This window comes from Enhydra lutris, unplaced genomic scaffold (genome assembly GCF_002288905.1).
Source record: "Enhydra lutris kenyoni isolate GAN:26980312 unplaced genomic scaffold, ASM228890v2 scaffoldscaffold44, whole genome shotgun sequence".
NCBI lineage: Eukaryota > Metazoa > Chordata > Mammalia > Carnivora > Mustelidae > Enhydra > Enhydra lutris.
In genome coordinates, this window is record NW_019154128.1 from 6,909,170 (window position 1) to 6,935,065 (window position 25,896).

The window sequence follows — 25,896 nt, forward strand, 5'->3', positions numbered from 1 at the left end:
TAATGGAGAAATATCTTCCGCCATATTGATATGCTTCTCTCTATATATAAATGTCCTCAAGTCAAAACTGCCTTCCTTCCAGATCTCTTTCCCTTTCCTGCTCTCTGCCTTCTATCTTAGTTCACTACTAAATAATTCATCTAACAATTAATAATAACAATATTAACAATTAAAATAATAGCAGTAATAGCCACACATAGATTTTTTAGTCTGTGACAAAAACTGTTGTAAGTACTTTATTTGTATCTATTCATTTAGTTCCCCTGTGAAGTAGGTACTGTTACTATAAATTCTAACTTTACAGATGAGGAAATGGAGGAGCAGATTGGTTCAAAAGGCTCCAGGGGTCCCCAAAGTGAGTAGCAAGCCCAGGATTCGAGCTCAAGTGTCTTGACTGCATGGCTCGTGCTCAACCCCATGCCATGGTGCCTCCACCTGAAAGGGTTTTTTTTTGTTTGTTTGTTTGTTTGTTTGTTTTTAACAAATCAAGCCAGTAACTATCCTATCTTGCTGTGGCTAATGTATAATATTGACTACTGGCTAATACAGAAGAGATGATCTGACATCGGGACTATAAACATTCTTGTTAAATCAACAAATGTTTTAGACCATTTTTGAAAAACCCAGAGAATTATATTAACTCAGATGTGTGCCTCTCATGAAAGATAAAACAGTTTGGGGAAGTTCCCTCCAAACAGGCCCAAATAAGCAAGCCCTGAGCAGTGCTTCAGGGGGTTCTGAAAACAGTGGGTCTGCAGCTGTGGCCAGGACACATTAAACATGTCCTGAGGCTAAGGCCCTGTCACACCTGGGTCCCCGGTGCATACAGCCCCACCAGCTCTCTGCCATGTCTCAGGCACTATCCCTGGTGCTTAGCTATAGGCTGCACTGTGGGAGAGTAAAGGCAACATTCCTGCTATTATGTCACCTACCGGATCCTAGAAAATGCTTACAATCCTTTAATTCAAGCGTTAGCATTAAAAACATAGAGACAGGACTGGAAGAGATTATGCTGAGTGAAATAAGTCAAGCAGAGAGAGTCAATTATCATATGGTTTCACTTATTTGTGGAGCATAATAAATAGCATGGAGGACAAGGGGAGATGGAGAGGAGAAGGAAGTTGGGGGAAATTGGAAGGGAAGGTGAACCATGAGACACTATGGACTCTGAAAAACAATCTGAGGATTTTGAAGGGTCGGGGTGTGGGAGGTTGGGGGAACCAGGTGGTGGGTATTAGAGAGGGCACAGATTGCATGGAGCACTGGGTGTGGTGCAAAAACAATGAATACTGTTACGCTGAAAAGAAATAAAAACAAAACAAAACAAAACATAGAGACAGGCCCTTTTTATAAGGGCCTAAGTAAGGTATTCTGCTTCATGCCCTGCCTCACAGTTGCTGAACATGAATTGAGAATGAACACCTATAGCCAATTATCAAGGAGGGAGAAAGAGGAGATGCATTGCTTTGGAATTCCAGGTTCCTCCAGGAGCACATGAGCGCAGCTCATTGTTCAGTCTTATCCCTGGCAACCTAATGACGACTGTCATCTTCGAACCGTAAGAAGGATTTTCAGAGAGGTAAATATTTTTAACAGTGCCTTTGTTAAAAACAGGCCCATCCACTCCGGGCCCAGAGCATCAACAATTCTTTCTTATGTTCAGCTTTCCTAAAGCTCAGGACCGTGAAAGAACAGGTAGGACTTCAGATTCAGCTCCACAGGGCTTGACTGTTTTTGCAGGCATCAGATAAAGAAGATTTTTCCAGAACCTTGAGTTATACGATGGAGGTTTATCAGCATTCCACTTCAGAACTTGGTGGGATTTCAAAAGCTGTAGTGACTGGGGGAAGAACATGAAATCTCTCACAGGTGTAAACTCAATTAAGATGACTTTAATTTTCTTCTCTACCAGTGCTTCATGGAGTCCGCTTTCAAGTTCGTACCTGACTTCATTAGACATGTAGCTTTTACTTAGGACAATGATCAGTCTTCGACTTTTTTCTATCAATGAGTGGATTTCGTCAACAACAGCTAAAAATGCAAGATGTGGCATAGTAATTAAAGAGAACTAAAAAGGCAGACAGGAGATGAAGGTCTGATTTTGTATTATTTAACTCTACTTCCCTAATAAGTTTTTCAAGACAAACCACTTATTCTCAACTTTTACACACTGTTAAAAACAATCAACCAGGTAACAGCAATAATGAACACTTGGCGGCTACTCTGTGCCAAAACCTCTTCTAGATGTTTTATGTATATCAACTCATTACAGCATCACAATGACCCTACAAAGACAGTGTCATCACCACCATTTTACCAATGAAAAAGCCGAAGTACAGAATGGTTAAGCAACTAGACCAGAATCCGATAGTCAGCCAATTCTAGAGTCAGAGTCAGGACCTAGGCGGTCTGCTTCTGGAGTCCTGTGATGCTATCTCACCTCTCTGCAGGCAGGGAGGAACACCCCGAAATCTGAATTCAAAGATAAAAATATATATATCCCACCACGATTCTGGACCAGAAGTTGACAAACTTTCTGTAAAGGGCCAGAGAGTGACTATTTCTGGTTTTATATTACCCATCTCTGCTGTTTAGCTCAAAGGCAGCTGGCAGACCACACACGAACAGCTCTTTGCTGGGTTTTAACAAGGCTGATAGCCTGGATTTCACCCATGTGTGATCGACTGTCAACTTCTGGGCTAGATCTCTACCCCTTCTCCAATAGAGGTTTTGACCCAAGCTCTTTATAATTAAATATACATACAGTCTTTATTTTCATTTGAAAACTAAGAACAAACCTATTTTATGTATCTATCTATCTATCTATCTATCTATTTATTAAAAAGTAGGGGCACCTGGGTGGCTCAGTGGGTTAAAGCCTCTACCTTTGGCTCAGGTCATGATCCCAGGGTCCTAGGATGGAGCCCCAAATCGGGCTCTCTGCTCAGCAGGGAGCCTGCTTCCCCCTCTCTCTGCCCACTTGTGATCTCTGTCTGTCAAATAAATAAATAAAATCTTAAAAAAAATAGTATGTTTTCTCCTTCTAATTGGTAGTATTTTCCCCTTCTCAGTTGTAATCTAGGAAGGGGAAAAACACAGCTGTGTCTTATTTACTGCCATGTCTTCAATGCCCAGCTCAGAATCTGCCATGAGTATACGTTGGCTGACTGAGTGATGGTGGCAATAGAAATACTTATATTGTATCCTTGGTAATGCATCAGCACCCAAAGTATTCTGACACCAGATTTCAAATACTTGCTCTGGAAGACCTCAGAGAATATACAGACATTGTTACTTAATTTCTTGGTTTCGAACTGGAATTTGCTTCAATATGTGTTTTATGGTCATCTGTATTCAGATACTAATAAAAAAACTGAACTGCATAACTAAAATCTGACATGAATCACCAATCGCCCTTTATTTATCCTTTTCCAACTCTCCTATCTGCTACTATAATTTTCACACCAGTGCCAACCCAATAAAGAACGAGTATTTTCTGGTAAGAATGAATGATGTTTATAGTCCAGAGGGTCACGTGTTAAGTCAGGAACCAATCCTGTTGTATAAAATATTATATTGATTTAGCTGATTATTTCTGATTTACAGGATCGTGTTTATTCCTTTGTTTTTAAGCAAAACAGGATTGCCTTTCATAAGGCTACACTATTCAGCTTTTAAAAAGAAAATCTTCCCACTGGTTTTCTATCTGGTATTACTTTCTTACCTCCTCCAGGTACCACATCCCTTTCAAATATGCATAATTTATACCCAAAGTGTTTCTCCAACACCTGGGGCAGAATCTCCACAGCAAAGGTGTGCTCCTCTCCATTCTCGGGTCCACATTCTTTCAGGTAAGACACAAAAGCATCGTATGTTTTTCCATCTAGGAAATAAGGTTTACTCTTTTAATTACAGTGCAAATAAAATTTGAGTGAAAGTTGTGAAAAATGGGAGAGGAACCATCGTAAAGGAAAAAGACTAAACAGAGTATCCTCATGTCCAAACTCGTTAAATTGTACCCATTAAATATGTGCAGTTCCTTGTACATCAGTTAGAGCTCAATGAAGCCATTCAAAAAAAGGATACAGAAAAAAAATTTTTTTTGCCAGAAAACCAATTAAAAAACAAAACAAACATGTTTAAACAAGGTAACTCATAAAATTCATCAAATATTTTTTGGTTCTATGATTCTTCTTAGGCGTTATTCGCTCTCTCTGATTTTTTAAGTTGTCAAAAAACAAGAAATAAATTCAATTATTATTAAAGACACACAAAAAAATAGCCTCCATGAACCTCAAATGCTAATCAAGCAACCAATTAGCAAATTGTTTTTTAAGCATGTAGATTAAGATTCTCACTGTATGACACCATAGAGTGATGGAGAGAAATACAAGATATAAATCCAGGAATTAAAGTAATTTAAAGGCAACAAAAGGCCAAGGAGCCCTGCTATGTCCTTGTTCCAGGAATGGAAAGCAAATCTCACCTTAGCTTATTACCTAATCCTACCAGCATCTTAATATGTCTATACTCAAAATGACCAACTGGAAAATGAAGACAGAAACAAAGCAGAGCGTTTACACTGGCAAGCAGGAAGAAACAATAGAGGTGATTTAAACACTGGGCTATCACAACACGTGCTGTGATATTTAAAAGTAAATATGGTCCTAGATGCCAATATGAAAATTTCTGGTCTATTGAAAGATTTTCATAGATAATAACATTGGCTCCTATTAAATTCCTGATAATCATAAAGCAATGCTCAGAAGGCTAATGGGACAAAGTCAAGATGAAAGTGTTACCTAAATAACAAAGACCACCATACTAACTGGGAAACTGCAAAATTATATACATGTCCTTCTTCTACCTTCATCCAACCTATCTCAGAAGACAAAGCAAGCAAATGCAACAACTTGTAAAAGTTTACAAATAACACATTAGCAGTGCGAGGCAGTGTAACAAAACAGGCAAAACAAACAGAATCAATGTGGTCAGAGACTAAAAAGTGATCTCTAGGGGCCCTGCTTCCTGAGAAAAGGAAATTTTGAGTCAGGTCCTAAATGACGCAATTGATGCTAACTGGGATTGGTAGAGGAAGAAGGGGAAGTGGGAGGGGAATGGTCTACCCCTGTCCCATGATAATTGATTAGATGGTACAGGGGTTGGAGTACAGCTTTATTCTTACCCATGAAAGATGAAAAATGGTTTTTCAACTATTGATTGCTTTGAAATGCCCAATTTCAAGCAATTCTCTTTTTGGTTTAGCAAATCTTGTAATATATATTACAATTTATTTTAAACCCACATAACTGAATGACTTGCTGGCTTTGATAACTGACAAAGTAAAGTGTTTAAGATAAGGTATTTACAAACTAATAGTAATTATTTTGGGTTCTGTATAAACAAAACCCTCATGTCAATGTATATTTGGGGCTTTAAGGAGTCAGGCTAGTGCTTCTCAAACTGTGTTGGGCGAATGACCATGCTTTCATTGAGTTTGACTGATTTGGGTTGTTCAGTTTCTTTCATTTCCAGTCCTTCAAAAACTAATACTGAAAACATTCTTGGATATTGCAGCAATATCAAATTGCTATGAAAGTTTTAGTTTTTGTACTTATGTCTCTATTTCTGGCTTTTTCACAACTTATCACTGTCACAGGTCACACTTGAAATAGAGCTGATGTAGAGCCCATCTGTAAATGTTTCTATGCACTGCCATGCTGGGAAGCAGGAAGTATGAACTGAAAAAAATTATCTGTGAATTGGGTCAAACACAACAGAGAGGGGAAAAAAAAAATCTTCGTTGAAGATCAGAAAGGTATTAGTGAATGCCCATTTTGAGATATGTTCAGGTCCATGCAAGTAGAAACCTGTTCAAAAAGGTACCAAAAATAGACCTCTCAGTTATAGTGTTTCTCTCCATCCCCAAAATTGCATACACATAATTAAGCTCAAAGCTTAATTAATGGGCATTGTTAATTTGATATTATTAACTAAAAGCTGTAAATGTGAATCATGAATCTAGAAAAATCCCACAGGAACACATGAGACTTCTTTTGTAACTTGTGGTCAAGATCTTTCTACTTGTGACCACAAATCTAGAAACCATAAAAGGATAAACTTGAGTACATTAAAAAAATCTTCCATAATGATAAAAATGTGTACCTGAAACTAATATAACACTGTGTCAATTATACTTTAAGAATAATAAAAAAATCTTCCACATATTACACTAATATAAGCAAAATCAAAAGACAAATTACAATCTGAGAACAATATTTTCATTTCATAGTATAGACAATAGTTAACCTCTTTAAAGCATAAATAGCTCTTAGAAGTAAACAAGAGGGAAAAAAGGCCAAGTTTTTTGTCTATACTTTCTACTACCTTCATAGTGTAGATAATAGTTAGTTAAACTCCTTAAAATATAAATAGCTCTTAGAAATAAACAAGAGAAAAAAAACAATAGAAAAGTGGCAAAGGATATGAATGAGTACTTTGAGAATGTAAATACAAATGAGCCTTAAAAAAATGAAAAATTACACTCTTGCATAGTAAGTGAAATACAAATGAAAACTACACTGAGATATAACTTTACCTATCAGATTGGCACATAGCCAAAAGGTTGTGGGTAAGGCCATGCAGAAAAAGTAACCCCCATTCTTTGAAGGTGGTAGGAGTACAATAGAAGGGAGGTCAAATTGGCTATGCCTATCCAATGAACAACTGTATCTACCCTTCAATATCGCCAGCAATTCCACTTTGGGAAGTTTTTCCTTCAGTTACACTGCACACAGATGAAACGAGACTCTACAGAACTCTCTGTCACATCACTTCTGTAATAACAAAAGGTTGTGAATAACTCAAAAGGTGACCAAACAAACAGGGATACATCTTCAGATATAAAACACTGTAAGACTCTAACAGGAGGCTTTATGAACTGTTATGGAAGGGCAACCAAGGCATAGCAAAACAAAGAAGTTCAGAAGAGTGTACATGATTGGCCAGGATTTGTTTTTAGCACAGGAGTGGAATTTGATCCCATATGCATATTTATTTAGATATATGTACTATCAGTGACAGATGATGTGAGAAACAGAGACATGGGAAAGGCTAACAGGTGATTTTCTACTCTTAGACTTTCTGTGTTTTGAACTGTGTCCTACACACACACACACACACGCAGCAAGTGCAATGGATTAGACTGATTTGTTTCAATTCAGGAATTATCTTTTTTTACTTAAGTATAGTTGACACAATTCAGTAATTATCTTATAACTTGAGGACTTCTTCAAATTACCTTTAAAAATAGAGAAATCAGATTGGAAAATAGAGTCCTCAGATAGAAACAGCCATAGAGAAAAACACAGATCTAGGAAGCTAGAACCCAGGTCATTTGGCTTCTAGTTCAGGGTTCTTATAGATACATAAGGCTACCTCCTTTGTCAGGTTAAAATAATGAACTACAATACAATTCAATTCTATTTAATGAGGTTTATTGAATGTGCACATTATATAAGGTGTCCAGATCATGTGCGAATAATGACAGTCCCTAGGCACAAGCATCTCACAGGGCATTTAGGAGGACATGACATACATATATCAAACAATTAACAATTGCTTGGCAAATAATTTTTGGCAACATACACGTAAGCACAAAAAAAAAGATACGAGACAACGTTCATGATGGATGATCTGTTCAAACCAGTCTTTCCTGTGGAAAACCTCTCCCACACAGTAAGACAACAATATAATCAAAATGAAAGGAAGATTAATGTTTCTTTATTCGGTTTCTTAATGAAGCCATAAGACAAGAAATCCCAGTATTACGATATCTGTTACCTGTTAATGTTTCATCTTTTCCCATGAAATTTCTATAAAATAGGGCCAGGTCAACTCTATAAATGATGCCCATTATTACTAGGCACACAACCACCACTGAGATCAGAACAGCTATGATCATTCCTCTGGTGAAGACGTAGCCTGGGATGTCAACCATATCTTCTAGAAAGAAAAAGCAAACAGGAATAACTAGTGAAAGACAGTTTACCAGTGTCCTCCAACATCATACCACAGTTGTCAGTTTTTACACTGAACATGAATCCAGGTGTCTTTCTGATACATCCCATCGACTTCATCCACATGCCAGCCTTTGGTCCAGAGTACTAATCGTTCCACTCCAGTTTTTTGAAGAACAAAAGTGTGTACAAGGACATTCAGAGACCTGAACTGAAATCATTGTAATATAGCCTATCCCCACTTGGGGAAGGTGAGTCTCTAGGATGGTAAGATACCAGGGTGAAATGCAGAGGGACCCAAACCAACGTCTTAGCTAGTATATTGCAAACATAAATGGAACTGCATAGTTTTGAGAGAGCGGGTGCTGAACTGAGGTCATCTGGGCTCCCCACCTGGCTCTATCACTTAGTCTGTGTCCTAGGGAAAGTCACTGATGTCCTTAACTCTTAGTGTCTTCGCCATAGTATGAAGCCACTTCCGAGCAGCTACTGGGCCAATGGCCCTGGGTTGTACTGTATTGGTAGAGGACAGAGGGGGACGGCTCTGGAATGCTCCATCAGTCAGGCAGTGCAAAATTTTAGGAGTCCACTGATGCAACCTAACAATTGTCCACCTGCCAGGTCCTGAGACTGGTTCAAGGTCAATCTTTGTTGAATGAATGACCACACCCAAGGGTCCCCTGTGCCCTGTGCCCTGTGCCCTGTGCCCAGCTAAGGTAGGCTGGAGGCAATAGTACAATCATTATCATTGGCCTCACCCTATGCTGAGCTGCAAGCTTGCCTCCCATTGTCGTAGGCATGCCAGAGCTGCCCCCTGCCTCTCCTTCACACCAGCCACACATCTCTGCCTCCAGTCTGCGTCTGCTTCCCTGTTCAGGCCTCTGGTTTCTACCTGGGTCTGCAATATGATTGAGGGCAAAAGAATAGTGTTTTCATTCTCTGCACAAAATCAATGCACAGGGGACTCCAGCAGGGGACTGAGCCCCAGGTTAGCCTAAATGCCTGTGACACAAGGTAGACCATTTCATCTCTTGGGAGCTTGCTTCCTGGGGTGTAAAAGGAGAGAGTGGTGATCTTCAAGGGGTCTCTCAGCCGCAATATTCCAAGCTTCCACAAGCTTCCACGACAAAACTTTCCCATACCTTTTTTCAACAAGACAAAGCTTATAATGTCTGTGCCTCCCTCGCTGGCCACAGAACAATTATATGAAAAGTTTAGATTTTTTTCATTAATATTCTCAATTCTCAATATTCTTGATGCATACAATTTGCCATCTGGAGTCCTGTAAAAGAGGAAATAATTCTGTGATAGGCTTTGGTCATTGCCAGCAACATTACCCATGAGAGTGGAGTTCTCATGTGAAAATACTCAAAAGCAGTAGATCTGTTGGCTCCATGGAACCTTCCTTTTCTGAAGGGGACTCAGGGTGTGGGCAACCATGAACCTTGACTCCTCCGGAGAGTGTCAGGGCAGACAGAAACAGCCCTCCTGAATCACCTAGGGAACGACACCATGCACTGTCCAGAATGAATATGCTAGAAGGTAATGATGCTGAGTTGAAAACACAAGAAAATAGTGTCTCAACTATTTCCCCTCCTTCTCTTCTCCTAACCACTTAGCGTTCCTCCCACAGGGAGGTCTCCATGGATTGTGACAAGGCGGCAAATGGTTTGGCATAAATACAGATTCCTATCAAATTTCTCCATGCGATCCTAAAGATCACTTTTGTTTTGTTCAGCATTGAAAATAAACTTAAGAATGACACTATTTGGGGCACCTGGGTGGCTCAGTCAGTTAAGTGTCTGCCTCTTGATTTCGGCTCAGGTCATGATCTCAGGGTCCTGGGATAGAGCCTTGTGTCGGGCTCTGAGCTCAGTGTGGAGCCTGCTTGAGATTCCTTCCCTTTTCGTCTGCCCTTCGGCTGCTCTCTCTCTCTCTCAAATAAATAAATCTTAAAAAAAATTAAAAAAGAATGAAACTATTCTCAGATGCACCCACAGGCATGTGAGAAATACCAATAAAGCTGTTCAGGAGGTGTCAGAAAATGACTCAGACAAACACCAGCAGAAAGTTGTCTTTCTCTTCTCAAAAGATCCACGTTGTGCTGTCGTTGATACGAGGTAACAGCTCATGATATCTGCTTCCCTGCCAGTGACAACTTGGGAAAGCCCTCCCCCGGGTGGCTCACTCACCTGCCACCCCCCTAGCAGCAGGTGTTTCCAGTACACGGGACACGGAACCCACCTTAGCCTTCAACGGTCTCAAACACAGGTTAGAACATACTTCTGTGCAGAAGTCACCAATCCAGGAATATCAACTATCTAACATCAGTGCAAGACCCCGAAAGTAAGGCACAAAAGGCAGAATAAAGCTCATCACCTAACTCTAAAGAAAGACTACCTGGCTCCCCTAGCTTAGCTTAAGCTCCATTTCAAATAGTTCGGTGAGTTGGTCTTCTATCCCTCCAAAGATTAGCGATAGATCACTAGAAGGGGGATCACAGAACTCCAGTGAGGGTCCGATGCTGAGGAGAAGACACAATGGCAAGGCGTCCATGCTGTTCAGCGGGACCGATGTTTACACGTCTGCTGTCGGGCGAGGCCACACACCTGACACTGTTAGGAACTCACCGACAAGTGTCAGCAAGAATTGAGAGCTGCCGGCATGATGACAAAGAAAATTCTGAAGTGTAAAAGGCAGGAAAAAAAAAACTCAAGATTGCAGCCAAGGTGACAGACACCTTGGGATCACTACTCACTAAAACCTGAGTTTATCAATACATTATTAAGTAGAGTAATGACCCGAAGTCATTCAGAAACACTTAAATGACCACAGGCTGAGCATGTTTTGTTTTAATAAGAGTGACCATTCCTTCCTGGAAGAACATAGGCAATGGAAGTACTAATACACAACAATTTGAAACTGTTTGAACCAAAGCTACCTCCTAGATATTTATATCTAACAATGCCCTCTTCATTTATTTTTTTAATTTCTTTTACCTGTTCTTATTGTGTTTCTAATTTCCGTTAATGGACTCTTGACAGCAAAATGTTACAGTAATAACTATGTTCGATGTCAATCTGCCAACAATGAATGCCACAGTGTAGGTGATGGGGACATTAGCGTTTCCTTGAGACAAAACTTACATCTGACAAGTTTGGAGTCTCTTATATGATTACTAACTTTATCAGATGCTTAAGTAAAATTCCCATCCCCAACATATCCTGACCGACCAAAAGCTACTTTTGTAAGCTGATGTGAAACAGCCTCACCGAACTTCTTTTTCTAGCTTAGATCTTGGCATTAGATTTCTACATAATCCATCAACCTAGAGCATGCTGAAAGTATAAAATATGTAAATTATTATTAAAATGTAAACATACCTAAAATATCCAATCAGCCATTCAGTATTCTGGGTTTTGTGTTTGCTTTTTGCCTTTGCAATTGCACTACAGGTATTTGCCCAAAGGGTTCAAACATACTGATTCAAAGGGGCACCTGCACCCCAATGTTTATGCAGCAATGTCCACAATAGCCAAACTATGGAAAGAGCCCAGATGCCCAGCATGCTGATGTTTTTATATCATGTATCTACAACACAATGTGATTTGTATATGTAGTGATAAATAATACGTCACATATACATACCTAATTCTTGTTATGTTCTCTTCATGTACATTAGGTTCCTTTCCATTTTCTTCCCACACATTCCAATAAAAAGCATCCTTTTCATTTGCCAAAGCAGAGCAGTTGAGTTCTACGTCTTTTCCTATGTGAAAGTTGACAACCAATGTTCTGATCTTAGAAACTCAGATTTCCCAAAGGTTTAAAATGAATATAATCAATATATGTTAACTTAATATATAAAGCTAATACAGTGCTACATTCCAGAAACAGAACAGCTATGCCTTGTTTTTAAATTTTAAAAAATGATACAGATGTAGTGAAAAGAAAGGCCATCTGTACCCCAATGTTCATAGCAGCAATGGCCAGCGTCATCAAAGTGTGGAAAGAGCCAAGATGACCTTCAACAGATGAATGGATAAAGATGTGGCCCATATATACAATGGAATATTATGCCTCCATCAGAAAGGATGAAAACCCAACTTCTGTATCAACATGTGTGGGACTGGAGGAGATTATGCTGAGTGAAATAAGTCAAGCAGAGTCAATTATCACATGGTTTCACTTACTTGTGGAGCATAAGGAATAACATGAAGGACATTGGGAGTTGGAAAGGAGAAGTGAACTGGGGGAAATTGGAGGAGGAAATGAACCATGAAAGACTGTGGACTCTGAGAAACAAACTGAGGGCTTTGGAGGGGCGGGGGTGGGGGGTTGGGTGATCCTGGTGGTGGGTATTATGGAGGGCACGTATTGCATGGAGCACTGGGTGTGGTGCATAAAAAATGAACCCTGGAACACTGAAAAAAATAAAAAATAAATTTTTAAAAAATTTATAAAGCAGAGAAATTAGTAGCAATTATAAGTCACCACCAAAATATGAATTGGTTTCTTTTCAAATGTTTATGTTTAAGTCAATTATTAAAAATGAGAGTAGCCAGTGGACTTTCTTTTCAACATACAATTTAGGAGGGAGTGTCAGACCAACACTCCCATGGCAATTTCTAGAAAAACAAAATGGATAAATCACATGTAAAAAAAAAAATGAAATTAGCTAAAAATTAAAGACCTCCACGTGCAGAGAAAACAAAGAGAAATAGAACAGCTGGAAACGCAGTCAGGAAAAAGCCCTTCTGCGGGGAGCTGAGATAGCCAGCCATCTTATTCTTGGGAGAAATTTGTTTTGGTTTGTACAGTGTGGAGGGAATCTCATAGAGAAAAGAGAGCCTAGTGGAAATTCTAACAGTCACATGGGCTTGTAGGATGCCTGCTGGGGAGGCTGCAAAGGCTGAACGGTTTCTCCTGCAGTCTCATAAGACTTAGAAGAGAAAGTTCCCCATGGAGGAAGTGATGTACAAGAAACACAGGACTGAGGTCCCACGCCCCTCCCCCACCCCCACATAACCACATTTGGAGAAATCCCAAAGGAAGTTCTCAGACTCCTGAAAAATTATCCCAGAGGAAAGCAAGGAACTACAGGAACAAATGAGGTCAAAAGGAAATACAAATATTTGCATAAATATAAAAGACTGAGGATTACTTAAAGCACTATTAATGCTGATCTATTATGAGTTTTAGCACATATGCTGGAGAGAAATATGTAACAGCATAACGGGAGATAGGAGGAACAAATGCAATGAACCATTTGCAAGGTCCTCGCATGCTGTGAAGTTATAAATATGCTGAGATTACGTCTGTCTGTTGCAGTCAGACAAGGATACACATTGTAATCTCTAGACCTACTGAGGAAGGATAATAAAGTATAACTAAAAAGAAAACAAAGCAGATAAATAAAGGAAAGAAAAATACTTTATGAATCCAAAAGGAAGGGAGGAACAGCAGGAAGGAAGGATATATAAGCTAACTAAAACACAGGTAGCAAGAGGAGAGGTTGCACACCACCTCCATGGGTAGTTCATTAAATGTAAATAGATGACACATTATACAGACTGGGTTTCAAAAAAAGATCCAATGATATGCTGTTTATGTGAAACACATTTAATGTGCATTTGATTTACAAAGAAATGTTAAAACAAAAGGATGTAAAAAAGAGAGAGCCTGCCAACCTCAAACAAAAGAAAACTGATATGTCTATTATCCGAGAAGTAGGCACTCAGGAAAGAAGCATGATAGATGAAGAGAGAAATTTGATAACGATGAAGTATCAGTTCAACACGCATCAATTTGCATGTGCCCATAAGGTAACCTCAGCATATACAAAGAAACAATTGATGGAACTAAAGGATACAGAGATAAATTGACCATCGTAGTTGGAGATGTTAACATCTCTTGGTAACAGATAAAGAAAACACACAAAACTTGGTTAAAATATAGATGATCTAGGGGCGCTTGGGTGGCTTAGTGGGTTAAAGCCTCTGCCTTCGGCTCAGGTCATGATCCCAGGGTCCTGGGATCGAGCCCCCCATCGGGCTCTCAGCTCAGCAGAAAGCCTGCTTCCCCCCCGCCCACCGCCGCCTGCCTCTCTGCCTACTTGTGATCTCTGTCTGTCAAATAAATAAATAAATAAATAAATAAAATCTTTAAAAAAATAGAGAGAGATGATCTGAACAATACCATTGGCTAACTTCACATAAGTGATATTTACGGAATGATAAAACCAAAACATGCAGAATGCCTATTTGTTTTACATGTATTTGGAACATTCATCAAGACCCACCACATTCTGGTCCTGAAGCAAGTTACTACAAACTTCATAGGACTGAAATGATACAGTGTCTAATCTTGGACCAGAATGGAACTTAACTGGATATCGATATCAATATCAGCCACAACAACAAAACAACGAGAAAATCCTCCAAAGATCTGGAAAGTAAGAACTACAAATAATCAATAGAATAAAGAAGAAATCACAAGGGAAGTTTTTTTTTTTTTAATGTTTGAACCAAATAGTAATGAAAATACGGCATACGTGTATTTCTTGGAAACAGCTCAAGTCGTGATTAGAGGGAACTTTGGAGCTTAAAATGCATGTGCTACAAGAGAGAATAACTGAATCTAATTCTGTCTCCAAAAATGAGGTGCAAATTAAGCCCAAAACGAGAAGAAAGAAATAATAGAGCTAAGTTTGGAAATCAATAAAAAGCAGGCAAACCACAGTTGCAAATGGCAAACTATCCAAGCGACGCTGGGCAGATCCAGTCCCACAAACAATTGTGGCAGATGTTGGTCCTAAGATGTGAGCTTAGGAAATAGTCAACAGCAACTTGAATCCCAGCTTTGCCACTTTTTACTAGTTTAACTTTAGATAAATTACTGAACCCTTCTGGGCTTTGGTCATTTAATCCACCAGATGGGAATAATACCACTTGGAGTTGTTTGGAGGATGTAATTCAAGAATATATTTCAATCATCTTATACAAAACATGGTTTAGCATATGGGAATTTCTTCTTTACCTTCCTTCTTTCCTTTTTGGAAAGGAATTACGCACCTGGACACATTGATTTCATTAAGCCCTGTCTAGACAAATCTTAAATGTACAGTCAACTAAGTCCAATGATTCAAAGCCCATTGATTCATCAACCAAATGTTCAGACCACAGAACAAGTCTGAATCATTCCTCCAAAGCGTTCTCTCACAGTTTCATATTTAAAAGTGATCGTAAAGACTATTAGAGAAAAGCCACCGCAGGGCGACCAAAACCCTATCTAAAAACCACAAATGGTTCTATCATGTTTTCAACAGACTGTTCATTTTCATCAGCCAAAAAATGGCAACATTCAAACAATGACAGGCTTTTCTTCCCTTTGTAATGTTCTTCACTAAACCTGGCATGCGTGAGGCACATGCAATTGGATTGATCATGAGTCAGATTTAGCCTTGGAAGACTCAGTGATACCCCCATTCTGAAATGCAAACTATACGTATGTCAAAATATACCTAATTCCACCTTCACATAGTTCAGCTTTGGTCCAAGAAGAACAGGAGTTATTTTGCTGCGATCTAAAAGTGAAAGAAGAAAAGAGGAATGTGTCAGCATTGCACTCTGCTCCTCTAAGACAAGTATTTGCAGGAACATAATGTTACCCCATGTAACAAAGATTCTAATAGTCATCACTTTACACTTCGGTCATATTTTCAGTAACTAATGGTTGCGGCTAACAGTGTTTGTCATTTGCATTTCCATCAACTCAAAGCTAACGTAATGGGAGAAAACATCCTGAATTGGGTTTCCCTCAACTCAAATCTGTGGTTTCGGCAACTAAAAGCCAGAGGAAGATGTTCGTCCTGACGGACAACTCACCTGCAGGACTTAGATGTCAAGTCTCAGGGAACTGCCTTTCTGCTCTGCCTTTATTCCTCCAGTCGCCCCCCACCCCCTCAACTCCTCAGACAGGTGTACTGGGGACAGGGTCTCTACTCCTTGAGGTAGGCAAAGCAGTCATTCTCAGGTGTCAACCCTTCCTGCTCAGGCACTCAGGAGAGCACCCTGTCAATTTTGTGTTCTGGATGCCTCCCTTGCCTCAGTGCTGGCTGGCCCTGTGGGGGTGTCCACACCTCTGGGCTCAGCTCTGCTTCTATTCCTGAACGACTTCTGACCCTGACTAGAGGAACCCAATTCTGTCTGCCTCAACCTCCTTCTGAATGCTGTCATAGAAAACTGAGGGCAGCTCGTAACTGTAGAACACTGAGAGCACACATTGAACCTGCTGTGTTGTCAAGTTCTTGTTAGTCCAATGATCAGCACTGGCAACTTTCATCATGACTTGGACTCTACCTTTTGGTACAGCTGGTGCTTCTGGGGCATTTACAAGTATGTACAGAGCAGTCATTACTGGTGCTCAGCAAACTCCTGGGACTTACTGGTGCTCAGCAAACACAAGGCCTGTGCACAAGGAGTGATGGGAGACTGGGGAGCTCTCCTAAACCAGCACCCTGGTTAGGAAGTGTGGTGCTACAGAATGAAGGGTAGAGAACGGATTGGTGAGTGTGTGGGTAAATCTGGAGGATGAAACTCGCAAAGTTGAAACTCCAGGCAAGTCAGGTTTGATTCTTCTGGGATTCAGACTCTCTGGGCAAGCATGGAATACCGACAGGGAGACAGGAGGACCTGGATGCCTCCAGAGAAAGAAGGAACTCTCAAGTCTTGAGAATACTGATGGACATGAGTTGACTCAAGGACAAAGGGGTGGCTTTATGGAAAATTGCTGTTGCTTATCTTTTTCTAGATCTGTCTTTTGCCGTCCCCACCTTCCCCACAGGAATGTCAGTAGGAGCCCTGGGGGAGAGGTGGTATAAAAGGGTATCTTTAAGACGGTATGCCATCCACTAAAACTTGAAGTGTACCATTGAAAACCCAGAGCACACTGTCCTCAGCAGGTCCTCCTGCCCACCTGTCATGGTCAACCTCTAAACTCAGCTCAGAGTCCCCTGACTCTGATCTTCCTCTGACTCTCTCTGAATCCTTAACACCTCACAGATGAATCTGGTTTCATAAGTGAGGGCACTCCTACGTGGTTTACCAACTCCCCTGCCTATAATCAAATTCCTCTTCATTTCTTATTTCCCTGCCTCCTTTACTTTGATGCTCAGTACAGTTTATTGAATATAGACACTTTGATGAATATCTGTTGGGTGAAAGCGTATCCTAAACCACAAGAGATTCCACAAATTCCTCCATGAAATAAGAGCATTGGCTCATGGGAGGCTCACATATATAAAGGTCATTTACTACCACCGACCCTACCAAGCCAAAAAAAAAAATCTTTCCAGTGCAGTAAATGATGCCCCAGTGATTTGACCCTTATATTTGAGCTAGTGATGTGGTCACAACTCCAAGTAAGTTGCCTCTGGATTCCTGTGCTACATGACAAAGAAAACTCAGTTTTACAAAGATGCATTTGTTTCTTTCTGATTCTCAAATTTCTCTTACCTCCAACTACTGTTATATTGTAGGTTTTGGTGACATGAAATAGTTTTCCATTATGAGGAATGAAATACACACAAGTGTAATATCCTTGATCTTCAAACTCTGCATTCTTCTGTAAAACTGCGTTTTTATTGTTCTCTATCTCCTGACAGTTCTGTTTTATAAAAAAGAAGAAGAAAAAGCAAGTTAAAATATTTTAAGTAAAAGCAGTATCATATAACATTGATTCAAATTTTTAAAAGGTTTTTATTAAAAAGGGGAAACAGAATGAAAGCTGGCAATTTCTGAGTCAATGTCCCAGTGCTTTGGGATTGCTTCTGTGGCAACGATGATACATAGTCCCATTACTGTTATTATCATTGTTATTAATACATGCTGGGAAACAGAATATGGGGGGTGCTGTAGCTGCTCCTGTCATTTTCTTTTAATTTCTCTTTTTACACACAAAGGGTGGGAAGGGTAAAGAGAAAGGGAGAGGGAGACGGGAGGAAGGATGGAGGTAAAGGAGGAGAGAGAGAAAGAGTGCGCGTGCATTACAACAAAAAAATCCCTGCTTATATGTAAACTTTTGTACAACTCTATTTTCTAACACTTTTAGTCTAAGTCCATATACTCAGGACTACCCGTCCTAGGGGTGGGAGCAGAATTACATGCATACCTGAGTATCTAGAAGACCACCCACCCCCTTGATGTCTTCCACCAGAAGTCAGTGGACTGATTAGAAATTTATCAAGAATATTTGAATCCATAGGCACACACAAACATGTCTCTCCATCATAAATTTCCATACAGGTCACAAGAAGGAATGATAAAATAGCCACCTTCTTCAATCTAGCCATCAGCCACCCATAGAAGAGGTTCCGAAGCGATCTAAGATCCAGATATGGAATATGGAAACTAAACTGCTAACTTGACTATGCTATACCATTTCTGCAAACAGCAAACAAGGAGAATGTACTGCCCATAGACCTCTCTTGAAGGTACCAAAGCTGGCAGCAACTGGGGCTAGGCCCTGAGGGTGCTTAGCATGGGTTTGTGAAGGATTCACATGTGTTCTCACTTCAGTAAATTGTTTCTGTGTATGTCAAACTTTTATGACCCCAAACGGTTTTTAATAAGGCACATTAAAATATCAAAGACTCTTCACTTTTATTTCCAATCATTTGTTTTCTGATTTAGCTTCCTTGCTGTCCTCCCCTCAGGCAGGCCATGATCTGTAAATAGGCTGAGAATACCGAGCCCTGTGTTTAATCATCTAGCTAGAAATATCCTCAACAGTTCTATTTTCTAAATTTAAATATCCACAGGTTGAGATTTCTTGAAACCTAGTACACTGAAACTCACAAATTCATATGTACTGTCAAATATTTGCACTTTTGATAGGAAATAGAGTCAAGTCAACTCAGGACTGACTCAGACATTTAGAAAACGTTTGGCGAAGAGCTCTCCTTCAAAAATCTCTAGTAAACAGTAGTGAACCAAAATATGCAAACAAAGTTTTCTAGGAAATCATTTGTAGCTTCAACTCTCTGAAGGGCTTCTGTCTGGCTCATTCTCCCATAGAATTCTTTAAAATTTCTGTAACAGAGTTACATTTGTCCAGTTTGTTCTTCTAGAGAAATAATATAATTTGTGTTGGATGTCTGCGTGTATGTATGTTATGTATGTAAATGAATTATATATGTGTATAAGTTTATATATGATATATTTGTGAATGTATATATAATCTCCATAGTATTGTCTAAAAGAGCTCTTATAATTCAAGTAAAAGGTACACCAGCTGAAGAAAATAGATAATCCACAAAAGAAGTAATACTAAGGTGTAATAAATATATAAAAATGTTCAATTCATTATTAAGAAAAGAAATGGGGAAAAAACTACTAAAAATTACAGAAACTGTGCATATCAGATTTCACAGTGTGTGGTGGTGGTTGAAAAAGAGGGTTTTGAACTAGCATAGCTCTCCAGAGAGTTGTTTAATAATGTGGAGCAAAAGCCATAAATGTACTCATAGCCTTTGAGCCGATAATTCTACTTTAGGGATGAGATTGAAGAATAAAATCATACATACATCCTAAGACTTATGAGAATGATATTTTATTTTAGCCTTGTAAATAATAGTGAAAAGTAGGAAACTAACAAATGTCCAATACCAGGGGAATAGGTAAACACACGTGTAAGAAACAACAGAATCCCATGTTTGGAAGGATGTTTAAAGACGTAGGGGAATAATTACCATATACTTTTTAATGACTAGAGGAAAAATATAAGCCATTAAAAATACCATTTTTATTTTTTAAAATATTTTATAATTACCACTTTTAAAAAATAGATGTTCTTACACACACACACACACACACACACACACACAAACACATACAAACACACACATCCCAAAGACTCTGGCTGGTGGAATTCTGAGTGAGCTCTGCTCTCTTCACTGTGCATTTTTCCATCTTCCATTTTTATAAAAGGAACTCATATGTTTAGAAAAAAAGTACATATACAATAGAATTTAAAATCTTAAATATATGTGGCAGAAGAAAATGAAAATCCATAAGCTAGCATTCTTAGAAATTTATCAAAAGAGAAGGAAAATGAAGGAGGGGCAAGGAAGAGGAAGCTGTTACCATTTACTGAACACATAACATGGGGCAGGAGCTCATCTGAGCAACCCTGTTGGGAGCACCTTGCTCAGGTGGGCTGGCTGAGCTGTCGAGGGGTCAAGTAGCTTGTATGTGACAACACAAGGATGTCCACAGCCAGGAGATTCTCATTTTGGGTTTTTGTCTTTTTTTCCTCAAGTCTTAAGTTAAAATACTTTTTTAAAGATTTTATTTATTTACTTGACAGAGAGAGATCACAAGTAGACAGAGAGGCAGGCAGAGAGAGAGAGGGAAGCAGGCTCCCTGCTGAGCAGAGAGCCCAATGTGAGACTCGATCCCAGGACCCTGAGATCATGACCTGACCCGAAGGCAGAGGCTTAACCCACTGAGCCACCCAGGCACCCCAAGTTAAAATATTTTTTAAAGACTCATTTATTTGGGGCGCCTGGGTGGCTCAGTGGGTTAAAGCCTCTGCCTTCGGCTCAGGTCATGATCCCAGGGTCCTGGGATCGAGCCCCACATCGGGCTCTCTGCTCAGCGGGGAGCCTGCTTCCTCCTCTCTCTCTGCCTGCCTCTCGGCCTACTTGTGATCTCTGTCAAGTAAATAAATAAAATCTTTAAAAAAAAAAAATAAAGACTCATTTATTTAAGAGAGAGAGAGAGGGAGACCGTGGTGGGGAGGGGCCAAGGGAGAGGAGAATCTCAAGAAGACTCTCGGTTGAGCCCAGAGCCTGATGTTGGGCTCAATCTCATGACCCTGAGCTCATGACTTGAGCTGAATCAAGAGTCATACACTTAAACCACTGAGCCACCCAGTTGCCCCTTAAGTTAAAATACTTTAAAAGTGCTACCTTATACAGTGATGTTCTGTTGGCCAGTTTTTGATAGTGTATATTTATACATTCGACGTGCAAATATTTCTGAACTTCCACAGATTTACTAATTAGTAGTTTTTCAGCAAAACATCTGTGTTTACTTTTTCCAATGACATTTAATTTCCATTCACGTGTATTATTTCTATGAAATAAAGGTTTAAAGATATTTTATGATTAGTACAGAGACTTTGCAAATACGACCTTTTAGTGACCAATCCACCCACCTTATTTTCATATTAAGAGGCTCATTCACTGATGCCCAGACCCTGCTGTGTCCCATTTTGGTTAAGTGCAGCAAGAAATTTAACAATTGTCATGGGACAAGGCTAAAGGGCAGTGAAAGAGAAAAACCTGAGCAGTTCTACACACACAAACACACTCACCCTATGCAGAGCATATATTATGGGTGTCTGAACAGAAATGTCTAAAACTTCAATGATCTTTGGAGATGGACAAGTCCAAAGATTCTCAACTCAGAATGGGACAGTAGCAGTGGGTTGATGAGGTCCACAAACAGACTCCTGAACTTGTTTTCTGGAAGTCTGTATAAATGCACTGGGTTTTATATTTCTCTGGGTGGTTTCTTCCAATCCTCTTCTCTTACTGTTGATTAAAGCCAAGTCTGGAGTGACTGCATAGCTATATTAGCATTCTACTAAGCAAACATTAGTTTGAGTAGATTTCATTGATGTTGTTCCTTCTGATTAGAAATTAGTAATCTGGAAGATGAAATAACTTTAACAGTTTTTAAAAAGGAGCTTCTAAACAAGGAAATGTTTGCAACCTGATGTTTGTTGAAGCTACATATATGACATATAGATCCCCATACTAAATACAACAGACGTGTGTTAAGTTGTCCTCTGTGCCTTCTGTACCCACCACAGGCCCTTGCAGTCCCCCTCTAGGTCTACAGGAGCATGGAAGGAAGACTAGTGCTCCCTGAGCTCCAGGCATTGTACTGTGCATGTGCAATGGGCATGACGATTTCTCTTATGCGAAATAAGAAAGCTAAGCTTCACTTAAAGCTGAGTACCTGGCCCAAGTTCCCACACCAGTCAGCAGCAAGGTCAGGATGCAACACAATTCGGTTTGGCGCTGAAGGCCAGGCCTGCACTGCCCAATACTATGTTCTCACAGTCAAGGTGGGTCTGGCCCTTCCCTTGGGTGTGCATTCATTCAAGAGTGGTCATGGCTGGGCGGGAAGCGACGAGTGCACTGACAAGCTGTCCTAAAGGTTAAAGGCAGTAGGTCAAAGGCCATGGAATATAATAGAGCTACCTGGCCCTTGGAAGGGATTCAGAATCCCATTGACATCATCCTCTTCTCAAATGTGTCTAATGTTTTCCCAACTTCAGCCCTGCTGAGCTGGACAGAGATTTATTTCTAAATCTTTCTGTCCTGTTGCTTCTAAGGAAGAGAGTATATGCATATTTCCAACTTATTGGGCCATATTGTTCTCTACCTCTGCAGTCCCCAATTCCTAACACCCAGTAAGTACTGACTGGCAGAATGCCTCCATGTCCCAGCCACTGCACTGGGAATGAGGAAACAAGGGGACACCGACCATCCTTGCTCAGGAAGCTTGAAGGTCAGTGTGACACTGAGGCCAACTGCCCCAAAGCTGTGACCATTCCTGTTCCCTTACAAGGCCATCCATTCCTGGTCACAGGAGCCACTCCTGCCACACAAGAGGGGATTTGTAAAGCTCTAGCATTCTTGGGAGGCCCCTTACTAAGCCAATCTAGAATGTGATTGTGAGACTTCTGCATGTGCTTTTCTCTCTATCTTCATGCCCTTCCCTCAAGCATCAAAACCCCCCTCTCTCCTGCATCCCCTCCCTTCTCGGTGGATTTCCTCCTTAAATTTGATCTGACTTCACAATTCACCTATCAGTCTCCAGGGACCTTTGATTATGAGCTGAAAATTCCCGAAAAACAAAAGGATTATGGTTCTAATGGAGGGATTCCAGGGTTGGAATCTGGTCTTAGACAGATTCCATGTGAAATTAGAAAGACTTACTCAATCTAAATCTGTGCACACGTGCACACATGTGCACACACACACAGGTGTTCCAAATTTAAAGAAATCCCCATCTTCAATGCCCCTATGCATCCAAAACAACCTGTGTAGGTTCCCATTGATTTTCTCTTTTTATTTCTTTTTTTAAAAGCTTTATGTATTTATTTGAGAGAATGAGTAAAAGAGAGAGAGTGACCACAAGCTAGGGGAGAGGGCGAAGCAGACTCCCTGCTGCGGGGAGCCTGATGCGGGGCTCAATCCCAGGACCCCAAGATCATGACTGGAGCCAAAGGCAGATGCTCAGCTCAACAGACTCAGCCACCCACATGCCGCCCCCCGCCCCCCACCCGTTGATTTTTCAAAACCACTGTCAGGGCTCTCCTCATTCCATCACTTTAGTCTCACATTATTGCTCAGCCTCCAACACCTTTCAAAGTTCATCACCACAACCACTGAGCCACCTTGCTTTTCCTGCCCTGTCAGATCATATTCCTAGATCTCCACACTTCTCCAACAGTCTGTTTCTAGTTGATGCTTCCACTTTGCCTTCCTAACCCAGGCTATGTTCTTCACCCTCCCTATCAGAGAGGCAGTTAATGGCTTTTGTCCCTATCTGTCTCCAAGCATCCTCTGTGGATAACTGGCTCTTCTTCCCCTCAATGTGTTCTTCCTGCCCTGTCCGGGGTACTTCTTCCATTTAAATCATGCCTTTATTCGATCAAGCTTAGAGATCTTTTTTTAACCCCATTTGTGAGTATTCATTCTACTTTAGTGCAAAAACACCCAACTGTGACCTACTTCTAGAATCGTCCCTCTTCAGGGAACACGTAAAATTCATAACAGTTCAAAACAAACAATAGGAAAAGAGTTCTTGAATTTCTTTCTGACTCCTGGGAGTTCCTATGTACAGAAACAAACCCAAATGACCTCATTTTATGCAAAACCACACAAGTGATAACAAGGTTTCACCAGGATGCCTCACTCTGCTCTCAACACCACTGTTGATAACGATCGGGACCCACCCCAGAAATCTACTACATCCAAGAGCACACCACCACCACTCCCTCAGTTGGCCCTGAGCTCTCTTCCACCAGATCAGATCTCAGATCTCAGCCTCAGATCTCTATAATCAAGACCAATAATCCATCAACAGAACATTGCTTGTCCCAGTTGCTCCTTCCCAGCCTACCAAAGAAAGTATAGAGAAAACCTAATTCAGTGATAGTCACTGAAACATTCAGTTGGTTTTTCTAATTTCATAGAACTGATGACTCCTGGACTCTTGATTATGAGCATCCTGGCATAGACTACAGGGGTCTGTCCCATGAAGGTCATGCAAAGCCTTTTCTGTGCTCTTCTTTCTCACTACCCCTGGCTATAGGTCTGTGATGGGCTGTAAGGCTCACACATCCTTTACTCACACTACCACCGGATACCCAATAAACCCTGGAAAACTGGCTCGGGATGAGTCTACACCCCTTCTGACCCTGAGCGCGAGCCCGAGGACACCACCTGGGAAGCTGACATTGCCCCCCCTCACCACATGGTCATTAAGGAGTCTTCACTGATCCCATCTGACCAGCGACTCTACACCATAGGAGCAGCTGAATTTTAAAATGAATTTCATTTGGCACCCACTTATCTTTGGTTAGGATCCCCTAAAAGAAATATTAAGGTCCTCTTTCACTAAGATCACTAAGCAGATAAACACAAGGGCAAATATTTAATTTGATTTTTCCATAACAAAGTATTTATTGCATGGTGTAGGAAGGGCAGGGGAGAGTAAATGCACGGATTATCCTCTCAGATTGTTGTATATCTGATTTGCTGAGCTAAGTCCAAGAGTGCGATGAACAATGCTGACACAAAAAGAAGCTATACTCACCCCATACGGAAAAAGTAAGATCCACTGTCCTCCAGTTCCACTGGCCAAAACTCCAAAACATGATTGTGCAGAGAAATTCTGGGAAAACTGCTTGAGTTTAGCTCAATGAGCCCGTGGGATCCACTACTCTTGTACCATTTTACGGTGGCTGTTTCATTCTTGGGCTCAGGTGCTGATGAGCAATATTTCAGATAGAAAGGCTCCCCTCTGACTGCGGTGATGTTAAAACGTAAAGTACAGGTTTCTTCATAAGATTAGCAAAGTAGAAGGGAAAAAAAAATGAGAATGACAAAGGTGAATGTTTTTCTTTCCTAATGGATGAGCCAAATAAGCCAGGTGAGTAAGGAAGTCCTGAGCAACCCCAATGTCTCAGTCTTGTGAGTTCTCATTTTAGGGTCAATCTTTCCAACACTAAGAGACAGGTCAATCTTTCCAACACTAGGACACTCTCAGGGATAAATGAAGACAAAATTTCCAACAACTTTTTCCAAACAGGGCATCACCAAAACCTAACCTACCAGAGTGAGAAGACAGATGAATGCAGTGAAAGCTTTTCAAAGAAAATGTTACACATGACAGCTTCCTCCTAAGGAAAGCCACAGAGGTCACAGTGTTGCCACACCCCCCCCCCCAAAATGTCGCTAGCTGGGGCATCTGCACGGAAATCAAAACAAGAAATCTAGAGGCCTCAGAGTTCCTCACCTGGCTCACCAGAAGTGTACCTTCAATCAGTTTACCTGACCATTCCCTGGGTAGCCCAGGAGATGGTTAAGGGGCTCCTGTGTAGCTCAGAGTGTGTGTGAGCCCATTATCTCTCCAAGTTACCACATGAATCATCAAGAAGTGATTAATACAATATCACTCCAAGTCTAGGCATCTGTTAATTCCCTCCTTGAGTGCTCTTGCAAGCTTTCCCTCTTCCTCCCTCCCTCTTTCTCAATCAACCCAGGTACTCTGGCAAGTTATCTGATCCTTTCAGC

The 25,896-nt window shown here is 40.5% G+C and overlaps 1 protein-coding gene across 2 annotated transcripts in view; it reads right to left on the minus strand.

The window, feature by feature from the left end:
* Positions 1–1,284: 1,284 nt before the first annotated feature.
* LOC111155909 (interleukin 18 receptor 1) overlaps positions 1,285–25,896 on the minus strand; it is a 36,546-nt gene continuing 11,934 nt past the window's right edge. For both annotated transcript variants that reach the window (XM_022516374.1, XM_022516373.1), the window contains 9 exons: positions 24,917–25,160; positions 20,989–21,154; positions 17,534–17,684; positions 15,541–15,603; positions 11,667–11,787; positions 9,161–9,300; positions 7,843–8,004; positions 3,725–3,883; positions 1,285–2,031 (listed from right to left, as the gene is read on the minus strand). In XM_022516374.1, coding sequence (XP_022372082.1) covers positions 1,676–2,031; positions 3,725–3,883; positions 7,843–8,004; positions 9,161–9,300; positions 11,667–11,787; positions 15,541–15,603; positions 17,534–17,684; positions 20,989–21,154; positions 24,917–25,160 — 1,562 coding nt within the window. In that variant the 3' untranslated portion in view covers positions 1,285–1,675. The remainder of the gene's footprint in view (positions 2,032–3,724; positions 3,884–7,842; positions 8,005–9,160; positions 9,301–11,666; positions 11,788–15,540; positions 15,604–17,533; positions 17,685–20,988; positions 21,155–24,916; positions 25,161–25,896) is intronic.